Source organism: Papilio machaon, chromosome 18 (assembly GCF_912999745.1).
Source record: "Papilio machaon chromosome 18, ilPapMach1.1, whole genome shotgun sequence".
Lineage (NCBI taxonomy): Eukaryota > Metazoa > Arthropoda > Insecta > Lepidoptera > Papilionidae > Papilio > Papilio machaon.
In genome coordinates this window covers 2,643,067-2,667,229 of record NC_060003.1, presented here as the reverse complement: position 1 = coordinate 2,667,229, position 24,163 = coordinate 2,643,067, and the positions used below count along the sequence as shown (strand labels likewise).

Here is a 24,163-nt window from a genome sequence, read left to right as displayed (position 1 = left end):
ACTTTACATGGTTTAATAAATCTTTATATTTGTAAATCAATTATGTGTTAAAACGAGACATAGTCATACAGCCGCACTCAGACACGTTAAGTGTAAGATTAGGATTGCCCTAGTACCCAATTCATGGCCTTAAGTAGGATAGATAATGACGTAACGTGTATTACCAACATTTAAAACAAGGTTTATATTCAGCGCTGGTTGTAATTCCGTTCCGAAAAGTTGGTAGCAAACGCTCGCTTATCGAAATAATTAGTGTCCTAAAAGTTTCATGACTCCGCTTGACTTAGTTTATTTTTGATTCGTTGTGGAACATGTGTTGGAGTAGTTGAACTGAACTGCATTTAAATTTTTTATGTGTTTTAGATTGTCCATTAAGAATTAGTTGTAGTTTATGAGGTTATACGAAAGTAGACAAGTTCTTTTCAACTTTTGTTACTATTACTACATTACCTGTTAAATTGTTTAAACTTTCGTGAGATATAATATTTAATTAATTAAGAACAGCTTAACTCACGTATGATCGTCCAGTGACGGCACCGACTAGTTTCGGTGTAGTGTTTTACACTCGCTCTGAAGATGTCCAAAACTAGTCGGTGCCGTCACCGGACGATCACACGTGAGTTAAGCTGTTCTTAATTAATTACATTATCTGTGGGTAATATACAAGGATAAAATGATTGCACGTGAATTTATCTTACCGAAACTTTTCAAGGAAAATCTTTTTTCAAGGAAAATACTAAAAATGACGATTTCTTTTTATACGAATGTTTCAGCAGTGAAAACAGTAAAGTACAAATTGTGTAGAATTTGTACAACATCGTAGACAAGACAAATGTTTATTGAAAATCTATATTTTGAATCATAATAAAGCATAGCAGATCGTATGTACTTCAATCAAGCGTCGCGCCAACTGCAAGTTGCTTCAGGCTTTATTTGATTTGCTTCCCACGCCTCGAGTAATGACGACTTTCTTTATCGTACACATATCATTCTTAAAAGATAATATATATCTATACTTTATTTAAAGTAGATATATTGAAATATATCTGGTTACATTTCGACATTTTAGTACTGTTCTGCTACTGTGGTTTTCGCGCAAAATACGAGCTACTCTCAGAGGTGCGAAAACTATAGCCCCTAATACTTCTAATACTCTATGAATTATGAGATTATTTTTGATAATTAACATAGGCTAATCCTGGTGTCCAATTTTCCGGTGGCGGCGCCGTGCGAGACGCGACGAGACCGCGAAGAAAGCAAAATAAACACGCGCCCTGAAGATAGATATTTTACGGGTATGGAACAAGGTGGTGCGGCCACCGGAAAATTAGACGTAAGTTTTACTCATATATTAATTACTTCATAATAATTTCTCACAAAAGTTTAAACATTTTAAGAGATTATTTTTATGATTTAATAAAACATGACAGATCGAAAATAATAAAACTTAAAACACAAAAGATATCGAAGACTTAATCATTTACTCTTTGTTTACTTATATAAAAAATATCAAACATATCAACGCAACGAAATTATATTACATCCAATTACGGGCAACAGAAGAAAGGCAGGTTAAATAAAAGTGAAATATCAAATGTACTCGACTTAAATAAAAAACGAGCTCAAACAGGCAAAAGAGGTTTAATAAATGATGTAAAGGTGTGGCCCTCGTTTATTTGACTGCCCCTGTTTGTATACAAAGTTCGTTACCAACTTACAAACGCGTGTTTGTTTTTTGGGGGCCTGTTTACGAAACAAATGAATTTGGAATCTTATTTAAAAGTTTCATTTTTGGAACAATGAAAAGACTCGTATTTCATTATTTATTAAAAAAAATATAATTGGCTGTAACTTTTAATAAAGGAGACGGATTACACAGCTATTTTATACTAGTATGTCGGCAGTGGAATTCCACTCTAAATCAAGTGGCAACATTGCAAAATGTATCGTTGTAGACTGATCTCGGCGGTCACTGTTCATACGTTCTTAATATTTTACCGATGTTGTCTTTTAATATTTGTATTCTTGTGAAATCACATGTGTTCCTAATCCAGAAAAGAGGAAAAGAGTTCGAAAGTAAAGGGAAAACAAGTAAATGGAGCTTGAGTTTTTCTTCATAGCACCAATGGGAAGCTTAAAATGATTAAATAAGTAAAAATATATGAAGGGGCAGGAGGGCCTTCATCAGAAATTATATTGTGCGAGTATAAAAGCGGGTATGTCGGCAGGTGGGCGTGAACAGATTACGAGTCCTTGTTGCAATCGCAGTTGTTTAATAAGGGTTAAGTAACCAAAAATACACAGTGGAATGAACACTGTAGTGTCTAACCAACGCGACATCAACTTAATTAAGCGGTAGATTTAATTTGTTAATTAGATGCTAAGCGATTCGTCGCAAGCGTGGTGCGCGGGCGCCGTCTCGAACAACACTGTTCAATGACCGCCCTCACAACCATCGACAGTGACGCTTCGCTTGGCTGAAAAAGTCAACCAGTCATTTGACTTTGGCGGATACGCCGACACGGCCGGACTGACATTCGACCGTCCTCGGGCGATTCTCTGAAACAATGAACTGCAGTTGTACCTATTCCGTTCGGCATCCTGACGGACGACTCATTACAATCATCACAATGCGCTATGATACTTAAGACTGAAGGCGAGCGTCTCGCAACAATTAAGTCGGATGACACCGCCTTGTCACTAAACAGCATGTAGGTTAACTGTTCACAATCGGTACTATTGGACAGGTCAACCCTTTGGTGGATGTGACCCGGACGACAATATTCGTCTTAACACAATCTGCAAGGCATCCTGAACAAGTCGACCAACTTAAAGGGCTCTAACTCGGACGACAATAATCGTCTTACCACAATCCGCAAGGCATCCAGAACAAGTCGACCAACTTAAAGGGCTCTAACTCGGACGACAATAATCGTCTTACCACAATCCGCAAGGCATCCAGAACAAGTCGACCAACTTAAAGGGCTCTAACTCGGACGACAATATTCGTCTTACCACAATCTGCAAGGCATCCAGGACAAGTCATCCAACATAAATGGCTCTGACTCGGATAACGTTTTCGACTATGCACCGAAGATCGTTCACTAATCACTATCACTATCACTAGACGTAGACGTATTCCTATTACGACCGGCACAACGCCTCCTCATGCGAGACTCGTTTGTTCGCAGAGGTGGAGTACCTTTCGACCTGTTACGTGATCTAAACCGGTTACGCATCCCGAGCAAATTTTAATTAAAAACGCAAGAGATTTGATTAACAGCCGTTTGTTTTTTTCTTTTCACCCTCTTATAAAGTAATTTGGAAAGCAGATAGTGGGCTGAAAGGCCTATCCCACTTCTGATGAAGGGGCAGGAGGGCCTTCATCAGAAATTATATTGTGCGAGTATAAAAGCGGGTATGTCGGCAGGTGGGCGTGAACAGATTACGAGTCCTTGTTGCAATCGCAGTTGTTTAATAAGGGTTAAGTAACCAAAAATACACAGTGGAATGAACACTGTAGTGTCTAACCAACGCGACATCAACTTAATTAAGCGGTAGATTTAATTTGTTAATTAGATGCTAAGCGATTCGTCGCAAGCGTGGTGCGCGGGCGCCGTCTCGAACAACACTGTTCAATGGCCGCCCTCACAACCATCGACAGTGACGCTTCGCTTGGCTGAAAAAGTCAACCAGTCATTTGACTTTGGCGGATACGCCGACATATATTTTAAAATATTGTTAAACTTTTGCAATTATTGTGAAATATTTTCTGTTCATGTTATAAAATAATATCCACATTGCGGTTGCTTTGTCATAGTGTTAGCCTTGTAATGGAATTTCTGTACCGTCGTCGGTTTAAAATATTTTTTGAATAAGTACTTACTGAGATAAGCGAATGGTAAAGTAAGTTTCTTCACTAATATCTCATCGTTTTACAAGTTCGTTCATTTTTGGAGTAACAGTGATTTTATCATTAAAAGTAGGTTTAATATGCATATACTAAGTTAGCGCGGACTAACAAAAAAAATGTTTTTATTCTAGTGATTTACTAAATTAAAGAAAACTTTCACGAAAATTAAGAACAATAGAATGTTTGCTAGTCGTAATGTTTGCGAAGCGAATGTCGGAATCTCCATTATTGACGTAAATTTTTGTCGCAACTTAACGAAACAATGTTAAGCTTTAATATTTCATTTTAAAGTAGCTTTTTAAGTATGCTTATATTCTTTGCTAAAACATCGAGTGACTAAGAGTAAGATATATTAAAAACGTCAACATCGTTAATTAGTAACTCGAAAGTACTAGATCTGTGGGCCTAGCACCAATGTATGTAACAATCATCTTCGTACTATCAATGTCAAAATTAGTGTGAGATATACTTTACGCCCGGATAGGGAAGGATAGGGGGAGTCAAATTTTAATACAAATTTTAGCCTAAAGTGGGCCTACCACTGATAAGAAGAAAAAACCAATGATGTTATTTAATATTGCTAAATATTCCAAACAGCCTTGCTTAAACTTGATTAAACCGTTATTGGTGTTAACATCGTGTGAATTATTTAGTATAAACTTCATTTTCAAGTTATTGGCAAGCCCGCCGATCCGATATTTGGACACCAGATGGTTAATGCTTTGCACTGCGACCTCAATTTACTTAGACCCCTGTAACATATTGTTTATACTTTGATCCCTTACAGAGTTAATCTAGCAACTAATATTTAATTGAACAAATTTAATAACAATTTTTACATTACCCACTAAAGGTAAATCAGCACCTAAACATAAATGATAGTCTAAAAGTTGAACTGTAAATATAAAAAAGTTTGTTTCTCTAAAAATTAAATCACATAACTCTTACAACTTTGTCTTTGATTAAAAATAAATTTTAGTATGTAGTAAATATGTTCTTACGGTACAACCTGCAACCTGAAGTAATTCAATGATATGTGTGAAGTCAACAAACCCGCACTGGGCCAGCGTGGTTGACTATGGTCTAGTCACCCCTAAATTGGGGTAGCCGAACACCTCAATGAGGACGTATAGTAAGCTGATGATGATGTAGTTAATATGTAACGGAATATCGTTTTATTTGATTAAATATTTAACGGAATATGTAGTCGAAAATGTTTTGAAGCACCGTTGAAACTGTTAATTCGATGGAAAATGAAAAGTTAAACGTAAATCGCAAAAGCTTTTATTCCTTTGTTAAAATTATTTATTCGTTACTACACTGAGTAAATGATAAAGTCGAATACCGTGCAAAGGATTTCTTGATTGAACGTTACATTATTGTAGAATTTGCCTGTCATGATACTTGTCATTGTCACGGTTTGTTGTCAATGTTTTTTTCAAAGAGGACCATATGTGTCAAACCAAATATCACAGCAAACGAAACCCATAATAAGCTAATGATTTTAGTCATTGTTATCAATGTTCTTGCCGTGATTTACTTTCTCAAAAATTATTTATTTTTGAAATATACAGTAAGAAGATCTTTATTTTAAATGTCTAATAAGCCGTGTAAATTTTCCTCGTGTACTTGAACTTTTAAGGCGTCCTATTCGGAACGTTAATATTAAATTACCTGACATCAAAGGGTTCATCAAAGTTATGAAGGTAAATATTTATTTTTAGCTGCCGCACTCTGAATCTTCATATTATTTCCCTTGGTCTAGATTACTATGAGAAATATGACTATAAGAAAATTATTGTTGAAAATAAAATGAATTTGCGGGTAAAATGGTTACAAATAACATAAAGATCCTCGAAGAAATTGGTTAGTTTTTCTAAGGGAAGAAACTCTGAAGTCAGCCGTAGGAAATTTATCACCATTCCCTTTATGGCAACATAAGTGCCTTTCAATAGAACTGGACCGGGTTTGAATTCGATACGATTCGAGGATTTGATGGCACACGATTTCTACGAACCCTTCTTTTGGAACATTTCCTTATCCAAATGACTGTTCGGTTTCTCGTTACTAATATTTCTGGCTTTGTAAGTTGAATCAGCCTTGGTCATATACATACTTTTTTTATAACTAAAATATACACAATACAAAAAGAAGTATTTACTTTTTTGGAGATTACCGATAGAATTAGAACTACTCAACTCTTTCGAAAGTTATTTTACCAATAGAAGCTCAGCTGCTATCTTTTAACTAGATACACGTAAACAGTAGTTTATATTTTTATTCGTCGTTATTTCATTCTAAATTTTGACAAAATAACTAAAATTCAATCAAAAGTAGCTTAAGGTATTATTATTTTCTAGAAAATAAATTAATAACGATATTCGGTTCCAGATAAATTATGAAAAACGAGAACAATGAACGAGATTCAAAGCAACAATTTTAGAATAATACTACGAAAAAAAAAATGTTACGAAAGGTAAGCCTTTTTATATCAAACTTTTAAAAATAATTGTTCACTTGACCTTACTTGCGTCGAGCTTTTTCTTGTCTTAATTGTAACAAAAATCCGTGAAGAATTACAAAGAATCTTCAGACAAGTAACTTCGTTTTGAAGCCAACAGAAATAGAATAAGGCTTGTTATAAAAATAAATAAAAACTTGCAAATACGATGTCTTCTTTAGAGAAGGACACAGAATCTGGCATATTTATTTAATTATCGGATCTACTATCGGATAAATGAGAAAATAATATTAAACATGAAAATGCATCTTGGGGACAGATTTTTTTGTGACTGAATAGTCACTGTTTACCTTGAAGAGACATTTACAGCTTCACCGGGCTTGAGGTGGCCGGGCGCAGATGGCGCTTAGTCTAAACCTCGATGGGGATACAGAGCTAGATTTTCTTTTGTTTGTAATGCGAAGGAAAGGAATAGTGGTGAGCATAATAAAAAGAATAGGGAACTCAATGGAAGCTAAGCGGTTATAAAATGTGTTAGTTTTTTTTATAAGCTTTTATTTAGTTGCACCTGTCCTGATATTTGCCATCAAATTTTGCAAATTTAATATGATCCACTTTCCAGTAACTGATTGTGCTGATTTTGGAACGAAGTTCCTTATCGCGCGTTGTGAAAGGGAGCTAGACGGAAAAAATTCTTACGAAAAGTTGTCACACTTTTTGCTATAGTAAGTATGTTAACGACGAATGAGCGCTACTTCACCATGGCAACGACGTGACAATATATAACGAAAATTCATAGAAATAAAATGTACTTCTTGTGATGACTTAAGTTTTTTATTCATAGAATAAACATTGGTTCCTTCACTAATTAATCGAAAGGAACTTCGTTCCATCCGGGTGTCTCTTGACACCTCTCAAGTTTTTTTTTAAATATAATATCATAAGGTAGCAAAAGAGCAAGTGGCACGGTCATGGTATTGCACTGAACGAGTCGGCCCATTCGTGCAACTGATGATGCTGTTGCTGGCGTCTTCCTCTGTTGAATTGTATTCGTTTGCATACATGTGTAAATCGTGTGACAATGCAATATTATAATGACATGGTACTGATCTGATGATGGAGCTGGAAGATGGCCACACACACACAACCTCATGGAGTTTTTGCTCGTTTGAATTGTTTTAACGAATAGTGTGTCTTTTTATTTATACTTTTAACTAACAAGAACCTTATAAAAAATAGTTGTTATTAAAAAGTTTTTTTCTTATAATTTTTATAACACAATTTTTCCCAACAAGTAATAAAAATGTCGTAAACAACATTACAAGACTTGAAGCATAGATTGATAAATTATTCATCGAGTTAGCCGACGTAACAGCCGAGTCAAAACAAGTAAAAGAAGTTGAGTAATAAATGAGTTGCAGGTGGTGGCAATTCATTTCACTCTTGATATACCAAATAACTCCCCTGTTCCAAGTTTACAACTCTTATTTGTTAGTTTTGTGTTTTTACTGAGCATAGTATGTAGTTAGTAGTAAAAGAATTCTAGGAAACAAATTCAAGTTTATTATAGGAACAATATAAAGATGATCTAATGAAGTGTTTAAATCTGCTTTTGAAATTAAAAGCTAAAATTGTAACTGCAGTTTAGTAGATCTTTTTAGCATCTTTTAAGTATGAATAAATTTCTAAGAAATAAATGTTTTGAAATCTCCACTGGATTTGTTGTGGTAATACGAGTACTTCAATTGACGTCGAGTTAAATAAGTAAATTACATTTCAATAGATAGCAATGGACTGACACAGGTATTGTATTGTGGGTTATCGCAATCATTTTCACGGCCCGTCAATTCTTTGGAAAATATTTTTCACATCAGTGAATCAAATCACTATCGTGTCAGAAACGTATTTTTATCTATATTATCTGAGAGTAATATAAAAATTGTTTATTTGTAAGGAATAAATTCTATAAGCTTTATGTGGTAAATTTTTATACGCATTTGAAAATTTGTACAAACATTTTTTGTCATCCCCTTCCTTCGATTTGAAAGAACACAGATAATATGTTTTTGCACCGATGAAGAACCATGTTTGCACTGATTGATATCGGGGCAAATAAAGTATTTGCACTATATTTTTCATTTCAGGTGGCGAAGAAAAGTAATATTTACTTTTTTTAACTTTATTAATTTTCACCACTCCGTAGTATGTACGGAAAAAAGGAGACTTTATATTGTGGCAATACTATAAATGCAAAACTTAGATTTATGGATGCATGGATGTTTGTTAGAAGGTATGTCCAGAACGCCTCAACGGATCTCGATGAAATTTGGCACAGACGTAGAACACAGTGTTGAAGAACACCCATGCTACCAATTTTTTTTTTACGGCCGGACGGTGTTTAGATAGATGGATGGAAAACAGCTAAACAGAAATGTTTGGATGAAAATTAACACAGAGGTAGATAACTGTCTGGAATAGCGCGTAGGCTACCAAGTTTTTTGTAATTCCGAGCGGGTGAAGTCGCGGGCAAAAGGTATATAGGTGAAACTATTTTGTAGACATATTTCCAGTTCGTATATCAAAGTGGGTGATTGCAGAGAGGCAACATTAATATTGATATTGCTCACGGCCGCAGAAACTAGATTCAAACCGCAACAACATTTTATTTATATTTCGTTTTTTGATAGTAAAGCTAAAAACGAGAATAACCAAGGCATGTCTGTACTATATATTGTTGAAATTGTTGTGTTTGTGCACAAAATGGCACATTTTAAACATATTTAATTGCGGCATTTAAATTTTATTTTACTTATAGATTTCAATTAATCATGTTTATATAATAAACTATGTACAGAAATGGTTGAAGAGTATAAATATGATAATTGAAAAGAAGCATTTTAAGTACCTAGGTTTATCTATAAACATACTGTATACTTTTGCCAGTTAAAAACACCAAGTTTCTTTTATACTTACATTAAATTAAAATATTAGAAGTCTGTTTACATTATACAATGAATTTGTATAACAAATATTTGCAAAGCAATTAATTAAATTACTTTATGTCAAATGTATTTTACAATGAACGAGTTTATTGGATTGGAAATGTAAATTGATTTAATTATAAATAAAACTATTTTGCTTGATTTAAATATGTAAACACTACAAGTGATTTATTTCGGACGAGTAATCCTTTTACAATTATTTAAAAAAGAGATTTTTCGTAACAATTTTAAGGCAATAGAAATATTACTCAAAACGTTTTTTTATACTTTTTTATCATCCAAATATAATTCATAAGTATTTATGAACTCCATAATAAAATAATACAGTGAAAAAACATACATTTTTTTCCAATTTAAAATTCAACTAAAGTTTAAATTAACATAAAATGACGTAAACATAGATTAAAGTTTAAATATTACGAGTAGAATGTAATGGCGCATACTTCGTTTATGAGGAAATTACTTCGTTGATTTTGTACCACAAACCGCTCAGGGCGCTAACTCGGGATTACAATGTGAAACATTCAACACCAAGCCAATTAGGAGATTAATCTATTTTAATTTTAATTACCATCCTTTAATCATTACAAAGCATATTAAGGACAATAAATTGTTTATAACTTTAAAAGTATGTTAACATTTTGCACAGCTGTTTAAATTTTATGTGAACAGAAACTTTAAAATTCAGAGACACGTCATTAATCAAAAATGTATAATTCAGAATATCTATCACCAAAACATCTGCATAAAAATTTAACGGTTTGTTTTTTCAAATAAAATGAAAGGAGTGACGATATGATGCCGTGAATGTGTTTTGGTAGAAGTCTTAAAGAACTTTATAAAATGCAACATCGCCTCTGTTTTCTTATCCAATTCTTTGCAGGGTCGACGTATCTTTCTTTACATATATTATTCATTATTTCAGTCGTCACTTCCTAATCATTTCACCTTTTTTAAATGAAATGTAAAGTAATAAAGAATACCATCTAATTTAATTTTACGAATATTGAACCGTAAAAGCACTTAATCATAAATTCAAGTACAACCATGATCCCATCAAACATCCATCAGAGTGAAGCGCGTCTTCTTGCTACACTTAACTTTAAAGTGATCGATATCTGACCTCGATTTCGTTATGTTAATATTGAACTAGATGCAGTCACGAGATCTCGTTCAAAGATTTAGGCACGTGTTGGCTTATATGTCACGTGATACGGTTGAAATTATTAATTTTCGGTACTGATCATGGACAGCAGTCATAGTTAATCAGGTGATTTTATATTTAAAGGGGGAAATTAAATATGTATACTTAAAGTTTTGTTTGTGACTTTTTCCTAACAATCAAAGCTGTTATTTAAGTAATGAGAAGTGACGTTGAGCTGACCTTCGTCACGAAAACGAGGGAGGATCTTTGACGATAGAAAAACGGACTAGGAAAACAGCCGCCGTTGTACTAAATCAATTCTTCCACTTTTCGCGGGGGTCGACGTAAAGATGACAATCATATATGCTTACATATACATCTTCATAAACTTATTTTTATTAAAAAAATGCACAAAACGAGTACACAAGTAGAAACTTTAGAACATATTGATAAAATAAGTATATTTAAAGGAGGAGATGTGTGAGCTTGACAGTTCCTGTCATTTAAAAGTCAAATATGTTGCCCAACATTTACACGGGGAAATGTACCACTTCGAGTTTACTTACAAAAGCAATAATATATTCTCTCAGTAAAGAATGTCCGGAAAGGTTTCATTCAAATTGTCGACCTCCTAAAATATTTAATGGAAATAGTAGGTTTTCTTGTTAGGATATTTCGTAATATGCGTATTATCTTAGACTGTCGTTATTTTGAACAATATAACATTTGCAAGCTTTAAATCAAATAACATAAAGCTAAATAATAAACGCAAAAAACATTTGTCCGATGCTTCTTTATGTTATAAAGTGGCAAACGAGCAAGCGTCCTCCTGAATTCGCCGAAATAGCGAAGCGACCGCCGCCCACATCATGTCTATCAAAGTATCCTTCACAAACTTTCAGAGAACTTAGATTCAATTTTTAATACTTTTTAATAAAAGTTCCTTGCATTTTAAATTTCTGAATATATAAAATGTGAAATGAGACCAAGTCCACACTTGAAAGTTTTAAATCTTTGCTTTTAGACTTCTTTTCTGAAGTAGGTGAATTATTTTACATTTAATTCAAAGCTGCTCGAGTTTTTAAACATTTTTAAGATATGTAAGATGATTATACGATCCTTCTTTTCCATGGAATAAACATAAAATAAATAATAATGCGAAAACCGGTAAAATAATCATGTAATATATATTTTATCTGTTTTAATGTAAAAATACTTAATATTCAGTCTTTGACCACAGTAAAATAGAACGAACAAATGGTCTTATTTTTCTAAATCAAATAACGGAAGTACGTTTTAATAACTACTGAGAGCAAATCTTAAAAATAACAATTCAAATACCTATCACTCCATCTTAAAGTAAATTAAACTCAGTCAACTTTTTTTACACGTACAAACACAATGTCGTCATAGCACTAGAAATCCACATTAATAAGTCTCGAGCAGCTCTGGAATAATATCGTTAATTCCTCTTGCTAATTAATATTTAATTAGAGTATTCGTAAGGTAGCAATTAGTCTTGATAATAGACACTAACGATAGGTATAAATGTAGAGCACTCTCAATTCCCCGTTGCTGAACTTGCAAACTAAATAGTCTGAGAACACGAACAGTCAGACGGAGAGCTTTTACTATACTTAATGTTGCTAAACTTTAAATGATTCCAATCGTGTACTAACATTTGTGAATCTCTGTTGCTTAAGATTTAAAGTGCATTAAATAATTAATTCCACAAGTTTAGTCTCCGATTTCAAAAATTTACTTCGATGAATTAAATATGCACTTTCTGTCTTGTCTACAGTTTCTACTAACAGTCAGTAGATCCGAACAATCAATTCTCAATAAAACATAAGCACAAAACTAAATCAAAGAGATGTCCCGCGGACAATTTGATTAAATTCCCGAATCCAACTGAAGCGTATTAAGTAGGATTCCGATTTGATTGGAAATTATTTAAAGATTCAAAAGAGATAAGGCCAGAGATCAAACAGTTTTTATCAGAAATAAAATAAACTGTTTCTTCTGTTACAAAATATACGGGTAGTTATTAAAAAAATAACTGATTCGGGAGACGTTGTCCTATTTTAACTATGAATATTAAATTCAAATGTTCCCCAATTTTTAATGATTAACATTAAAAATTATTTATAAAACAACAACATTGATTTAAATTTTCGATGTTTTCTTTAAGTTAATAGAAGAAGTAAATTTTAAGAACCTCCTCCTTACATAATAAAGCCGACAAAAAATTAAGTAGCGAAATTGTTCTATCTGTTTACGCGATGATCCAGGGAAATAGAGATTCACTCTTACATATATAGATAAAAAAAGCTTCTTCGATATCCAAATCAACAAACTTATTGAACTAATCAAAGCGAGTTCAATATTACTGAAACTTTATAGAATCCATTATAATTGCAGAGAGTTTTAATGAACAAGGTTCAGTTGGTTTAAACTTGCACTGCTGTTACTTGGATAGTTCAAGAACAATTAAAACAACAACATTCAACTGTAAACAAGTTCTCGATACTAGAGTTAAACAACATCCACGATCAGGGGAATCTAAAACAGCACGGCGCTGGGAATTGAGCTTTTAGAATAATTTATTTAGATTTAATTAATAGCCCAATTTCTGAATTCATCCTTGTAATATATCTATTATTATGTATGTGTTATTTGTACATAGGTATATGTGTATATATATATATTTTATTGTACAATAACTAGGCAAGGTATCCTAAAATTACCTTTAAATCATTTAACACTTTACTTTTCCATCTTTCTAGTAAATAACCTACAATTTTGTTTTCATATTTCGCTGGCTAGGTATTATTTAAAAATCTTAGCATATGTTTAAAAGTCTTTTTAGACGTAAAACACCTATGATTTTGCTACGCCGCGTCCGTAGCAGTGACGCTACGAAGTATTTTCTATTTTTTTTTAAATTAATCGTCGTACATAACACACTTTGAACTTAAATTGAACCAATATTTAGATTGCTTTAGCGGTTAGTTTCCGATAATAGTTGGACTGGTGCCCGACCAAACGAATCATGTATAGCTTTCATAATAGAAATGTAGCTTGGAATCTATCCAAAAATACATTTCGTAATTTGTTACGGGTCACTTGGGACAAAGACAATTTCAATTATCGATAATTACAAAGAAAATTAAGATCAATCGTATAAAAAAATATATTTAGTGTTTATTGATACAAGCTGGTCAGATTTAATAAATATTTAGAATGAAATAATATAGTGACGGTAGAACTCCTTGTGAAGAAATCTTTTTTACTATTTGTTAATTATTTTAGAATTCCGTTCCAAATTCCTAATGATTGTTTTTTTATTTTATTTTACAGATGTTAGTTAAATATAAAATGTTACCAAAAATCTTTGATGTATAAAAATATTATAAAAGGCTTAATAAACCGGATGCAATGGCAATAACAAAATTACGTAGCCGGTAGAAAAGTCCCCTCTTTCCCGAACACAATTTAAAGTAGCAAACAAAAGTTAAAAACATTGTTAACTTTGTTTTTATTCAAGTTAAAGTAAGCATATTACATTCCGTTTCCATTGACGCCTTTAAAATAATTTAGTAATAACCAAATAAGAAGAAATAAATACGTGAACATGACTTGATATAAAAAAGGTGAATTGTATGCATTTTTTTAGGGTGCAATTTATTGAAACTCTTCAGTCAAGATAGATGATTCCAATTATCCCAACGTCCGGTTCCGTTGAAAAGATTGATCGCATCTGCATGTTGATAGATTGCAGTGGGACCCGCTACCGATCAAACTCGCTGCAAAATATAAGTTATACGAGAAGTCAAAGTTGATTCTAGGTAAAAAGGTTTAAAATCCGTTGAAGCATTTGTATTTTTATTAAACTATTAGAAACCGTTCTCTTGTTCGATCTTCCATTTGTTTCGAATATAATTAAGAACAAATATTATTTTTTCTGTAAATAATGCGTGTTACTAAGTTTTACTGTAAGTATTTTTATTTTTTCTATTTTTAATCACGGGGATAGCTAATGTTTAAATAAATAAAATGATATGAAAAAAAACAATATTTTTATTTATAAATTAAAGTAAGCTGAACTAATTTAATAAATGATAGATTCTAGTACATGAAAGTAGTCGAATGTTAGATTTGCTGTATGCTATATTTAAAAGTTGCTATTATTAACCTCACTTATAAATTATATACAATTATAAAGGGGAAAAATTTGATTGTTTGTTTGCACTGAATATACGTTGATTAGACAGGCAGGATTTTTTAAAATTCCACACTGATAACATAGGCTATTATTACTAGATTTTTCTTTATTTCCGAACGGACTAAGTCGCGGGTAACTGCTTGTTTTTAAATGTACAATCATGTTATTTTATATAAAATAAATTTTGTTAACGTTTGCGTATTTTTCATAATATTTATTTAGGTCATGTCCTCGCCTCTAGTAGATATGCTCCAAATAACATTGATTTTATTCATTGTTTAAGAAGGCGAACGTTTTAATATTCCTCCCGTATTAGTACGTCAAGTTGACGTCATTTAAAATACCAAAAATACTTCTCCCTAAAGTTCTACGCAACCATACACTATTTTATAGAAAAAATCGGAGAAATCAAATTTATGGTCGTATAATTTTGGTAATGAGAAAATCCTCCCCAGCCTAGGTTACAAATAACTTAAGTTAAAAATAAGTTAACAAAAATATAAACATAAATTGTAACAAAACAAATAAAAGTTGAGATTAATAAAGTTTGGCTAAAATAACGTTATAAACCGCAAATGTTTTGAAGTTTTTCTCACTCAACCAAGTTATGTCAAGGCTTTATTGAATTTTGTTTTAGTTTATGTTGTAAACGAAAAACTTGTAAAGAAATTACTAAACTTATAAATGTTGTAATATTTGTAGAGCGTAGAATGTTACCATAATCATAAAAGATAAGTCAAGTAAATTTAAAACAATACGAAATGCTTTCAAATATTTCTAAGGAATAGATATTCAATATGAATTCAAAGTAAAGGTCAAGAAAATGAAACTACGTTTAGACAAACTTTAACTTGGCTGTCATGTTAAGAACAGTTAAATAACTTTGAGTTCAAGGAATACGTTATAAATAGTTTAGTATTTGAGTTTAATGAAATTTACTTCTCATATCTAAAAGTAATTTATTAAAATATTATCAACAAAAAACTGGTATAGACTAGTTAATTTTATAATTTCCATTGATTACAAGTATTTATATTTTCTTAAAAATAAACTCTATAAATAATGTAGAGTTTAATAGTATCACACATTTCAATGCGCATCATGAACGGAACGGAAAAATAGGAAAATAAGTCATATTTACATTGAAAGCTCGTGCGTCTAGACGCCTAATGGTAGAAAGGGGAGAGCTAATACAATTATACGATCTCAATGCACGTCTATATTAATATTGTAAAATAATATAATTCGTTTGTTTGTCACGGTGCTAGTAGTCTAATGATCAAGGTTTGTGAAACATAAATGTTTCTGAACTATGTTCTTCGATAGTGAATACTTTATCTTAAGTTTTTTACGAAAGTGTTAAAAAAAAAGTGCCACACTCATAATCGTTTATTGGTCAATAAGTGTGTCATTTAGCGTAGCTTTACCGTGGATTTCTGAGATAAAATCGCAGTTTAAAACTTGTTTTTATGTTTGTATTTTCAAAGACATAAATTTTAGCCTCGGAAACCCACGGTTAGTGTGAGAAATTTACGATAAAGCCCTTAGTCATCATTTCATTCTTCTAGCATTACTCCGTCTATTCGATTTATTACATTGTTTCAAAAAATACAATTTACGAAGCTATTTAATGAGGTGAAGTTTCCTAAGAACAATGTTCTTACGAAGTGAAAATTTCGTAATTGTGTCAAGTTACACTCTAACCGCACAAGAGTTGCTGAAACAAGGCATCTTCGAAGCCTTTGTCTCGCGCCACCGACACTTTACAACCTTTAAAGTGGTTGTATAGAAGCAACTAAACATATTGCTAACAAATTAAATTTATGTCAAACTAAACAATTATCACACCACGTATACTTCCGAAACACCTGTACCTGCCATCCTTCTCATTTCCAATGAAAAATAAAGATAGTGATATATTATTATACAATTATTTGTGGATTACTTGTTAAACTTTAAGTCCAATAAGAATAAAAAATCGAATGTAATGCCACTGTTTTACCAGATAGTAAATAATACGATTAGACAGACGCTCGTAAATCAGTGCCTCAATACTCGATAACATCGGATAGAACCTCGATGCAAATTACGCAAGATTTGCGCAGTGAACAAATTCCATACCAATTCAACTAACAATGGGAACTAAGATATGTTTATTAGATAATTTACTCTAACTTTATTATATAAATGTAACGATCGCTAAAATATAACGAAAAAATTAAAACACAAATACCTAACCAAATAAACTTAAACAGTTTTTCAATTACATTTTAGCTTAAACATATGTTAACCCTTTTATCGCACGCTTATATTAGACATAACCAGAAATCATGATGATTGAAATATGATTATACGTAGGATTCTATAATGCGATCTTGACGTATAAATACTTATACCGAAAGCAGTTTTAGTGATATGTTACAACGACAACGTCCATAATCTCAATCGCCAGCGGGCAAAGGGTTAAAACACGCACGTTTAACAAAGCAGTGTCTAAATGTATTTTTGGAGTAATACAAAACCTTTACCCAAGATTAAAAATAAAGAACTTTTATCGCGTTACAAAATCGAGTTCATTCTAAATGTTCTCTTACGTCTGTTCGTTAAAAAGGGGGAAAAACCCAAATAAAATAAGCTAACAGCCAGCAGTAAAATGAAGCACTGCCGCGCAATAAAGATGAGCAATTTTACAGTTGTTATGTCCGTAAGCTTTTTCTTGACGATAAAATTCAAAATCGAAAGCAAAATAGAGACAAAATGAGTTTATGTCGCGTGTTTTATTCGCGGATACACATTGTAATAATCGTAGAATACGTTTTATGTGCTTTTTATGTACATAAATATGAACATAGTCTTCATTTATATAATGAAATATGCATAATAGCTTGTGCTAGTAAGAGTAGATATGTACTACTACAATAAATGCTACAGGCAAAAAAGTGATTTATACACTTCCAAATTCTGAGATATTTAATATGTTCATCAATATACGTGTACGTTATCCTTTAATGGTCAAGCCCTATAATCGATCTTGGATCATTTTTGCTTATCTTAGTTATTTTAACTACAATAATATTGAAACTCAGTACTTTAAATTAACGATCTATATGATCGCAAAAAGAAATGAAAATCAGATCTATTAATTAAATTTAACTTAGAACAAAGTAATAATCGTTGGATTCATCTTAAGGATCGCTTATTGGGATTGAAGGTAGAACGATCGAATTTAACAATATTTGCACATTTTATATAAAAAGCTAGTAAGTTCAAGTTACAAATAATACTTCTAAATAAACTTATAAATTATTTACTTATTCAAATTAAAAAAAATTCAAGGAAAATTAAACATCAAAGTTTTCTCTGAATATGAATAAATTTATTTCTATGTTTTTATAATACAGCTACGTTTTAAAAGAACAAGTAAAAATATTAAATGAAAATTATTTTTTGTTAAATTCGATTCGGCGATAAAGACTACGGTACGAGAATATTATGATCAATCGACGCGGGATAGCAACATTTTTGCTTTATTTTATCCTTTACTTCTTCTCTTTCTCTTGACATTTCATTCTCTGTTTATAAAGTGTGTCAAAGTTTTGAATAAAGAATAAAACCATACAATAAGACTTGCAGAATCAAAAAAATGTCTTCCTTATCATATTTTATTAATAAGTCTAGATAAATGTAACGAATATTTTCGTTTAATCAATGATCAAATTTATTTAATTATCTGTAGAAGTAGTGAGATAAATCTAAACAGGCTGTACGGTGCATGATCTACAAAAATGTTGTAGTTTTTAATTGATTAAAATGCCTAACTAAGTTCTTTATCATTTAATATTCATTAAATCGTTTTTACGAGTAGTCTATTAAATTTAAAGCGGTACAAAGAAATGCATTCATTTTGTTCCCATTTCTTTTTTTTTTACAAGGACACCTACAAATGGATATAAAATTTTATTAAATAAGAAATTATCCATTTTATAGTGAGAAAATGTTTCTAAATTTTTATTGTATTTACAATCTAGAGTAAAGTAAGTAGAGGTATAATAAATAATATGTTTTGAACTACTTTGGAAGCTTTGTTTTCTTCGGCTGGTAGAAAAGAACTTGGTGCGGCGGGAGCAGAGACTGTATTTTTGGGAGTTTTTGTATCATCATAGTTCCCACTTCCTTCTGTTTCATCTTCATCATCATCAGGGGGTACAGTCGCTTCGTGCTTCAATGGTTCAGCATGAGGAAGATCAATTTCATTTGACTGATTCGTATTTATAATCAACACATCATTTAATTTTGTAACAGTCGATATCGTTGTATAACTAGCCGTGGTCTTTACTTCTTCATTATTGGTTACCGCTTTGTAAGCATCAGTTGCATTCTCTAGTTTGAAATATTTGTAAAACGCTTTTGTTACATCACTACTGTTGCCTACAGTATTGGATTTTGCGAATTCCTGTAATCGGGTTTGAGTGGTTTTTGTGAAAGGTGCATTGCACAATACACCTGAACAAGCGCATGATAATTCGAGTATCGAATTCGATGTAAGTTTCATTGAGCACGAACTCTTGAATTTGGGCAAACATTTGAGCAACGAATCGAAACCTGTAATAATTTTTTTATTAATATAAAATTCCTTAGTTACATAGTCAACAAAGAAAAACTCTAAATTGAATTTTATTTTTTAATTAACTATGTTAATATACTATGTATTAGGGTGTTTCAATAATAAGACTTTTTTTTTTTTTTTAATGGTGTCGAAAAGTTGAAAGTACACATAAAAACAAAAATTTTAGCGCCTAGTAAAGCCCTTAATATTAATATTAAGGTTTGCCTCTATTCATTCGTAATTTTTCTATTTAAATAACACGGGAAAACCTTTTTTTTATTTTAAAATTTTAATTACTTTGGATTGGCTTGTTTGCGCTACATCTCAAAGCAAGGGTCTATAGGAAATTTCACGCTCTACAAAAAACGTCTGATGGTCAAAGTTCCTCAGATCAACCGTTTCAAAGATATCTGCGATCAAAAATAACACTAATCAAAAATTTCAAATATTTTCCAATAAAACTGCAAAAAAATATCATACCCTATATTTATCTTATTTTTTTCTGTAAAATCACTTGAATTTTGTTTGCTTGAGACGGTTAATTTTTTTTTTTTGCTTATTTACTCAATACGTAACTCACAAAAAGCACAAATACATATAAATATAAAGGTTAAAAATATCAAATAAATGATTTTTGGGTTTATTTTATGACAAATTTATTTAATTTTCCACCGAATACTAATAAATTTTATTGAACAATCAATTTTTTATAACAAAAAACAATATTCAACAACAAGTAATAAAATTTATATCTAATATATTTACGCAAATTAAATTAATAATATAACGGATTTAAAAAACAATCAGTATCAATGAAGAAAGACAATGACGAGAAGATATAATAAAGCGTTAAAAGCAGAGCAACAAAGTGAAGTTGGTACCGAACGGCCAGTCTTACCAACACAGAGCTTATTAGCTACACTACTCAGATCAAACGATTATACTACTTTTGTCGACAGAGCTAAATAAAGCTCTGTCGAATTTTTTGAATGGAAAAATTGATCAAATTTTATAGTTGATTCAATTGATTTAAAATATTTACATAAGTTTTTTATTATTTTGAATAAAATGCAATGATGAGTGCTTGGTTAGTTAATGTAATGAGGAACTTTACATTTTCTTCTTACAAAAATTTATGAAGTTTATGACACATAAAATAAATTTGCTATAAAATAAACACAAAAATCATTTATTTGATATTTTTAACCTTTATATTTATGTATTTGTGCTTTTTGTGAGTTACGTATTGAGTAAATGAGCAAAAAAAAAAATTACCATCTCAGGCAAACAAAATTCAAGTGATTTTACAGAAAAAAATAAGATAAATATAGGGTATGATATTTTTTTGCAGTTTTATTGGAAAATATTTGAAATTTTTGATTAGTGTTATTTTTGATCGCAGATATCTTTGAAACGATTGATCTGAGGAACTTTGACCATCAGACGTTTTTTGTAGAGCGTGAAATTTCCTATAGACCCTTGCTTTGAGATGTAGCGCAAACAAGCCAATCCAAAGTAATTAAAATTTTAAATTAAAAAAAAGGTTTTCCCGTGTTATTTAAATAGAAAAATTACGAATGAATAGAGGCAAACCTTAATATTAATATTAAGGGCTCTACTAGGAGCTAAAATTTTTGTTTTTATGTGTACTTTCAACTTTTCGACACCATTAAAAAAAAGAAAAAAAAGTTTTTTTATTGAAACACCCTACTATGTATATACAGCAATCGCTCATACCACAAATATCTGATAAACGAATTGTTTAGAAGGAAAAATCTAAGACAGGTAATAATAGTTTCTCTGAAAATAGTAGAACCTATTCTATATTGGCATTTATTATAATACAAATTAAAAACCAATACCGAACATTTCGGAGCAGTGAACTTACGAGGTCCAACAGCCACGGTGCCGCAGTATGGTTGTTCAGGAGGACACGAAACAGCGACTTTCTGTTGAAAGCACGCTGTAGTGTTTGCAATCGGACACTGATAGCATTGTCGGCCCTCGATTTCTATTGGACATAGATATTCATAAAATAAATTAAAATGTAAATAACAGTTAAAAAGTGTATTTTGTATTATCAGAAGTGTTAAACATATTACAACATGTGCGCTATATCAATACAATTGTAACAGTGGAATGGAACATATTGGACCACATATGGAACATGTGGGAACGCTGCCAGTATCTTCGGAACCTTGCCTAAAGGGACTCCCTTTAATGGTATGTTTTACTTTTAATATTATATTTTTTAAGGTTCTAGCGTAATTTATATTTGAGATTTCCAGATAATACTATTGTTGGAAATATATTTTAGTAAATATAGCGGAATTTTATGTTATTTGTTAAAACTTTAAAGCAAAAGATTCTGAAAGAATACAATTATATATTAGCAAGCATGTAATCCTCTTTTCTTAATAGTTTTACGAAGATTTTGCTACAAAATTAACATGAAATAGAATTTAACGTTGATTGTGTTAGCTTGCTCAATAAACGGAGAACCTTTGGAATATTTATTTTTAAATCATTATTTTTAGGTTTAAGATTAATTTAATGAGTAAATTATAATTTAAATTAATGAGTTACAAAAATACTTTACTGTTACGACTAAAAATGTAAGTAGGACATAATAATAATAAATATGGACTAAAAAATATGATGAAATGATTGAAATACTAGGTATAAAACATCTTGGAATGTTGTATGTTTTCCTATGTTTTTGCAATGGAAACCTACGGTTTACTTTTAATAATTATAGGTATATTAAAATTCAAAGAAAATAAGATCTTACCACAAACCGATCTAAATAATTTTAACTCTACAAGGCTATAATAATCACAGACTTATTAGACATAGACATTTTTATATCATCAAACACTTGAACGTTACGAAATAAATCTATAGACAATAAATTATATTATCAGCCAGTAAAATGAGTATATTTTTAATTTCTAATTTCCATTGAATTCGACTATACATTCGTGTATGTTGATTTATAAATAAACTATTACTTATTATCATTTTTACTCATAGAACACAAATAATAAGAAGAACATAAAAGTAGGAAAAAGCAAATACATTTATTATTAATCTAGGAACGTAATAAAAGATAGCAGCTTTCCATTTGTGTTTAGCTTGCTTCAGTAAACATTACGGGCACCCAATTACTGGTAACGACACACTGTATTAAGACAGTCTAAGTACTTCACGGATACAGCCTCTTGTTTTCTTATCGGGGATAAATATAGACACATAGACCCACCCAAGGATGTCTTTTCTGATAATGTAATTTACGTATTGACTTTACCTCTCTGCGTTGCCTTTAAATTTAGACTTAAAGTAATTAATAATAACGTATATTACTTAATAACTAAAAATAAATATAAGTTCTAATTGGTGAATGATAATTTTATTAGGTTTGATACCTCACCTTTGTTTTGAATAGCGCCAGTTCTTATATCAGCGACCAAGATTGCGAGGACACTGGTAAACCACATCGACGTCCACATCCTAAAAATAAATATTTCATTTAATTGTACAAGTTATTTCAAGTAAGTTGTTGTATTCATTGGTACAAGTTAATGGAATTATTTTTCAATGTAGACATTTTTCACGTGTACTGATTTGTCATATTTTGCATACATCAGAACGTTGAACTGCAGTATTCAACAAAGAACCTTATAAGAAACAAAATTAAACACTGAAGTAAGAGTACTTAAGCGTGGTGACTAAGCGCCCCCCTTCTATCCCTTCTCTTCTTCAGCATCCTAATAAACTCAATCGTTAATATCAATGAATACATTTTAAACTACTTCTAGTCGTTAAATCCCTACGTAACATATATGTATTGGTTTATTATTTGTTCAAAAACTTTACTAACAATCTTTAATGTACAAGCTTATATTAGTTATTTTTAATTTCTTTTTCTTAGAGAATAACTATTTACTATAGACACAATTTAATTTTTAAAAATAACTTTATAATATAGTCTATGGTTTACAATAATTATAATAAGTATAGAATAATCATTAAGTCTAACTAACACGCTTTAATAATATATTTTCAATGTACATACTAAACGAATATCATATAAGAAGATAATCTATAACTTTATAATACAATGTCACTGATATAAATATGCGTTAGAAGTTCAGTAATATTGGCCCTATCCAAACATAATGTCGGATTAAATATAAACAGTTCTTGTGATACGAGAGTTTGGAAGAGCCTTCTCCCCGGTCTGTTGTTATCGTTTTATTGCATTACTGAAACAATTTGTTACTTTAACACTGTCATTAGACGTGGTACTTTTAATACAGAACATTTCGGCGCTAAATAATTTAAAGTAAAAATTTATTAGTTCAAAAAATAGTAATTTAAAATTCTTAACGTCAATTGTCGTGTTCTTCTAAAGGAATTCTAAATTAAATTGTATTTAAGCAAAAATTATGATATAAAATATTTATATTTAGTATTTGCACTGTATTTTATAATTAAATTTTGATAATCACTTTGTATTCCGTAGTACACGTGCTTTTCTACGAGGACGAGCCGTAGCACGCGCGTAGCGACGCTGCTACGCTCCGTAGACGACTGCCGCAGCTCAGTGGATGCGGCCCTGTATCCCAGGCCACTTCACCATGTATCATTTGCTATTCAATGCCTACTAACTGACGAATATTGTTACGAGTACATTACTTCTTAAGTTAGATAATGGAAAGGTAAAAGTGGGTTAAAAGCAGCAATGGAAATTACACTCACCTAATATATCTATCTTTATTATAATATCTCGATAGTCTGAATTATGTATGT

General features: G+C 31.2%; 1 protein-coding gene across 1 annotated transcript; it reads right to left on the bottom strand.

The window, feature by feature from the left end:
• Positions 1-18,737: 18,737 nt before the first annotated feature.
• LOC106715465 lies at positions 18,738-23,936 on the bottom strand. The gene is made up of 4 exons (XM_014508758.2): positions 23,863-23,936; positions 22,782-22,861; positions 21,240-21,362; positions 18,738-19,347 (listed from the first exon to the last, which is right to left on the bottom strand). Exons 2-4 carry the CDS (start codon positions 22,858-22,860, stop codon positions 18,770-18,772), a joined length of 780 nt encoding a protein of 259 aa, XP_014364244.2. The 5' UTR covers position 22,861; positions 23,863-23,936; the 3' UTR covers positions 18,738-18,769.
• Between the last annotated feature and the right edge of the window lie 227 nt (positions 23,937-24,163).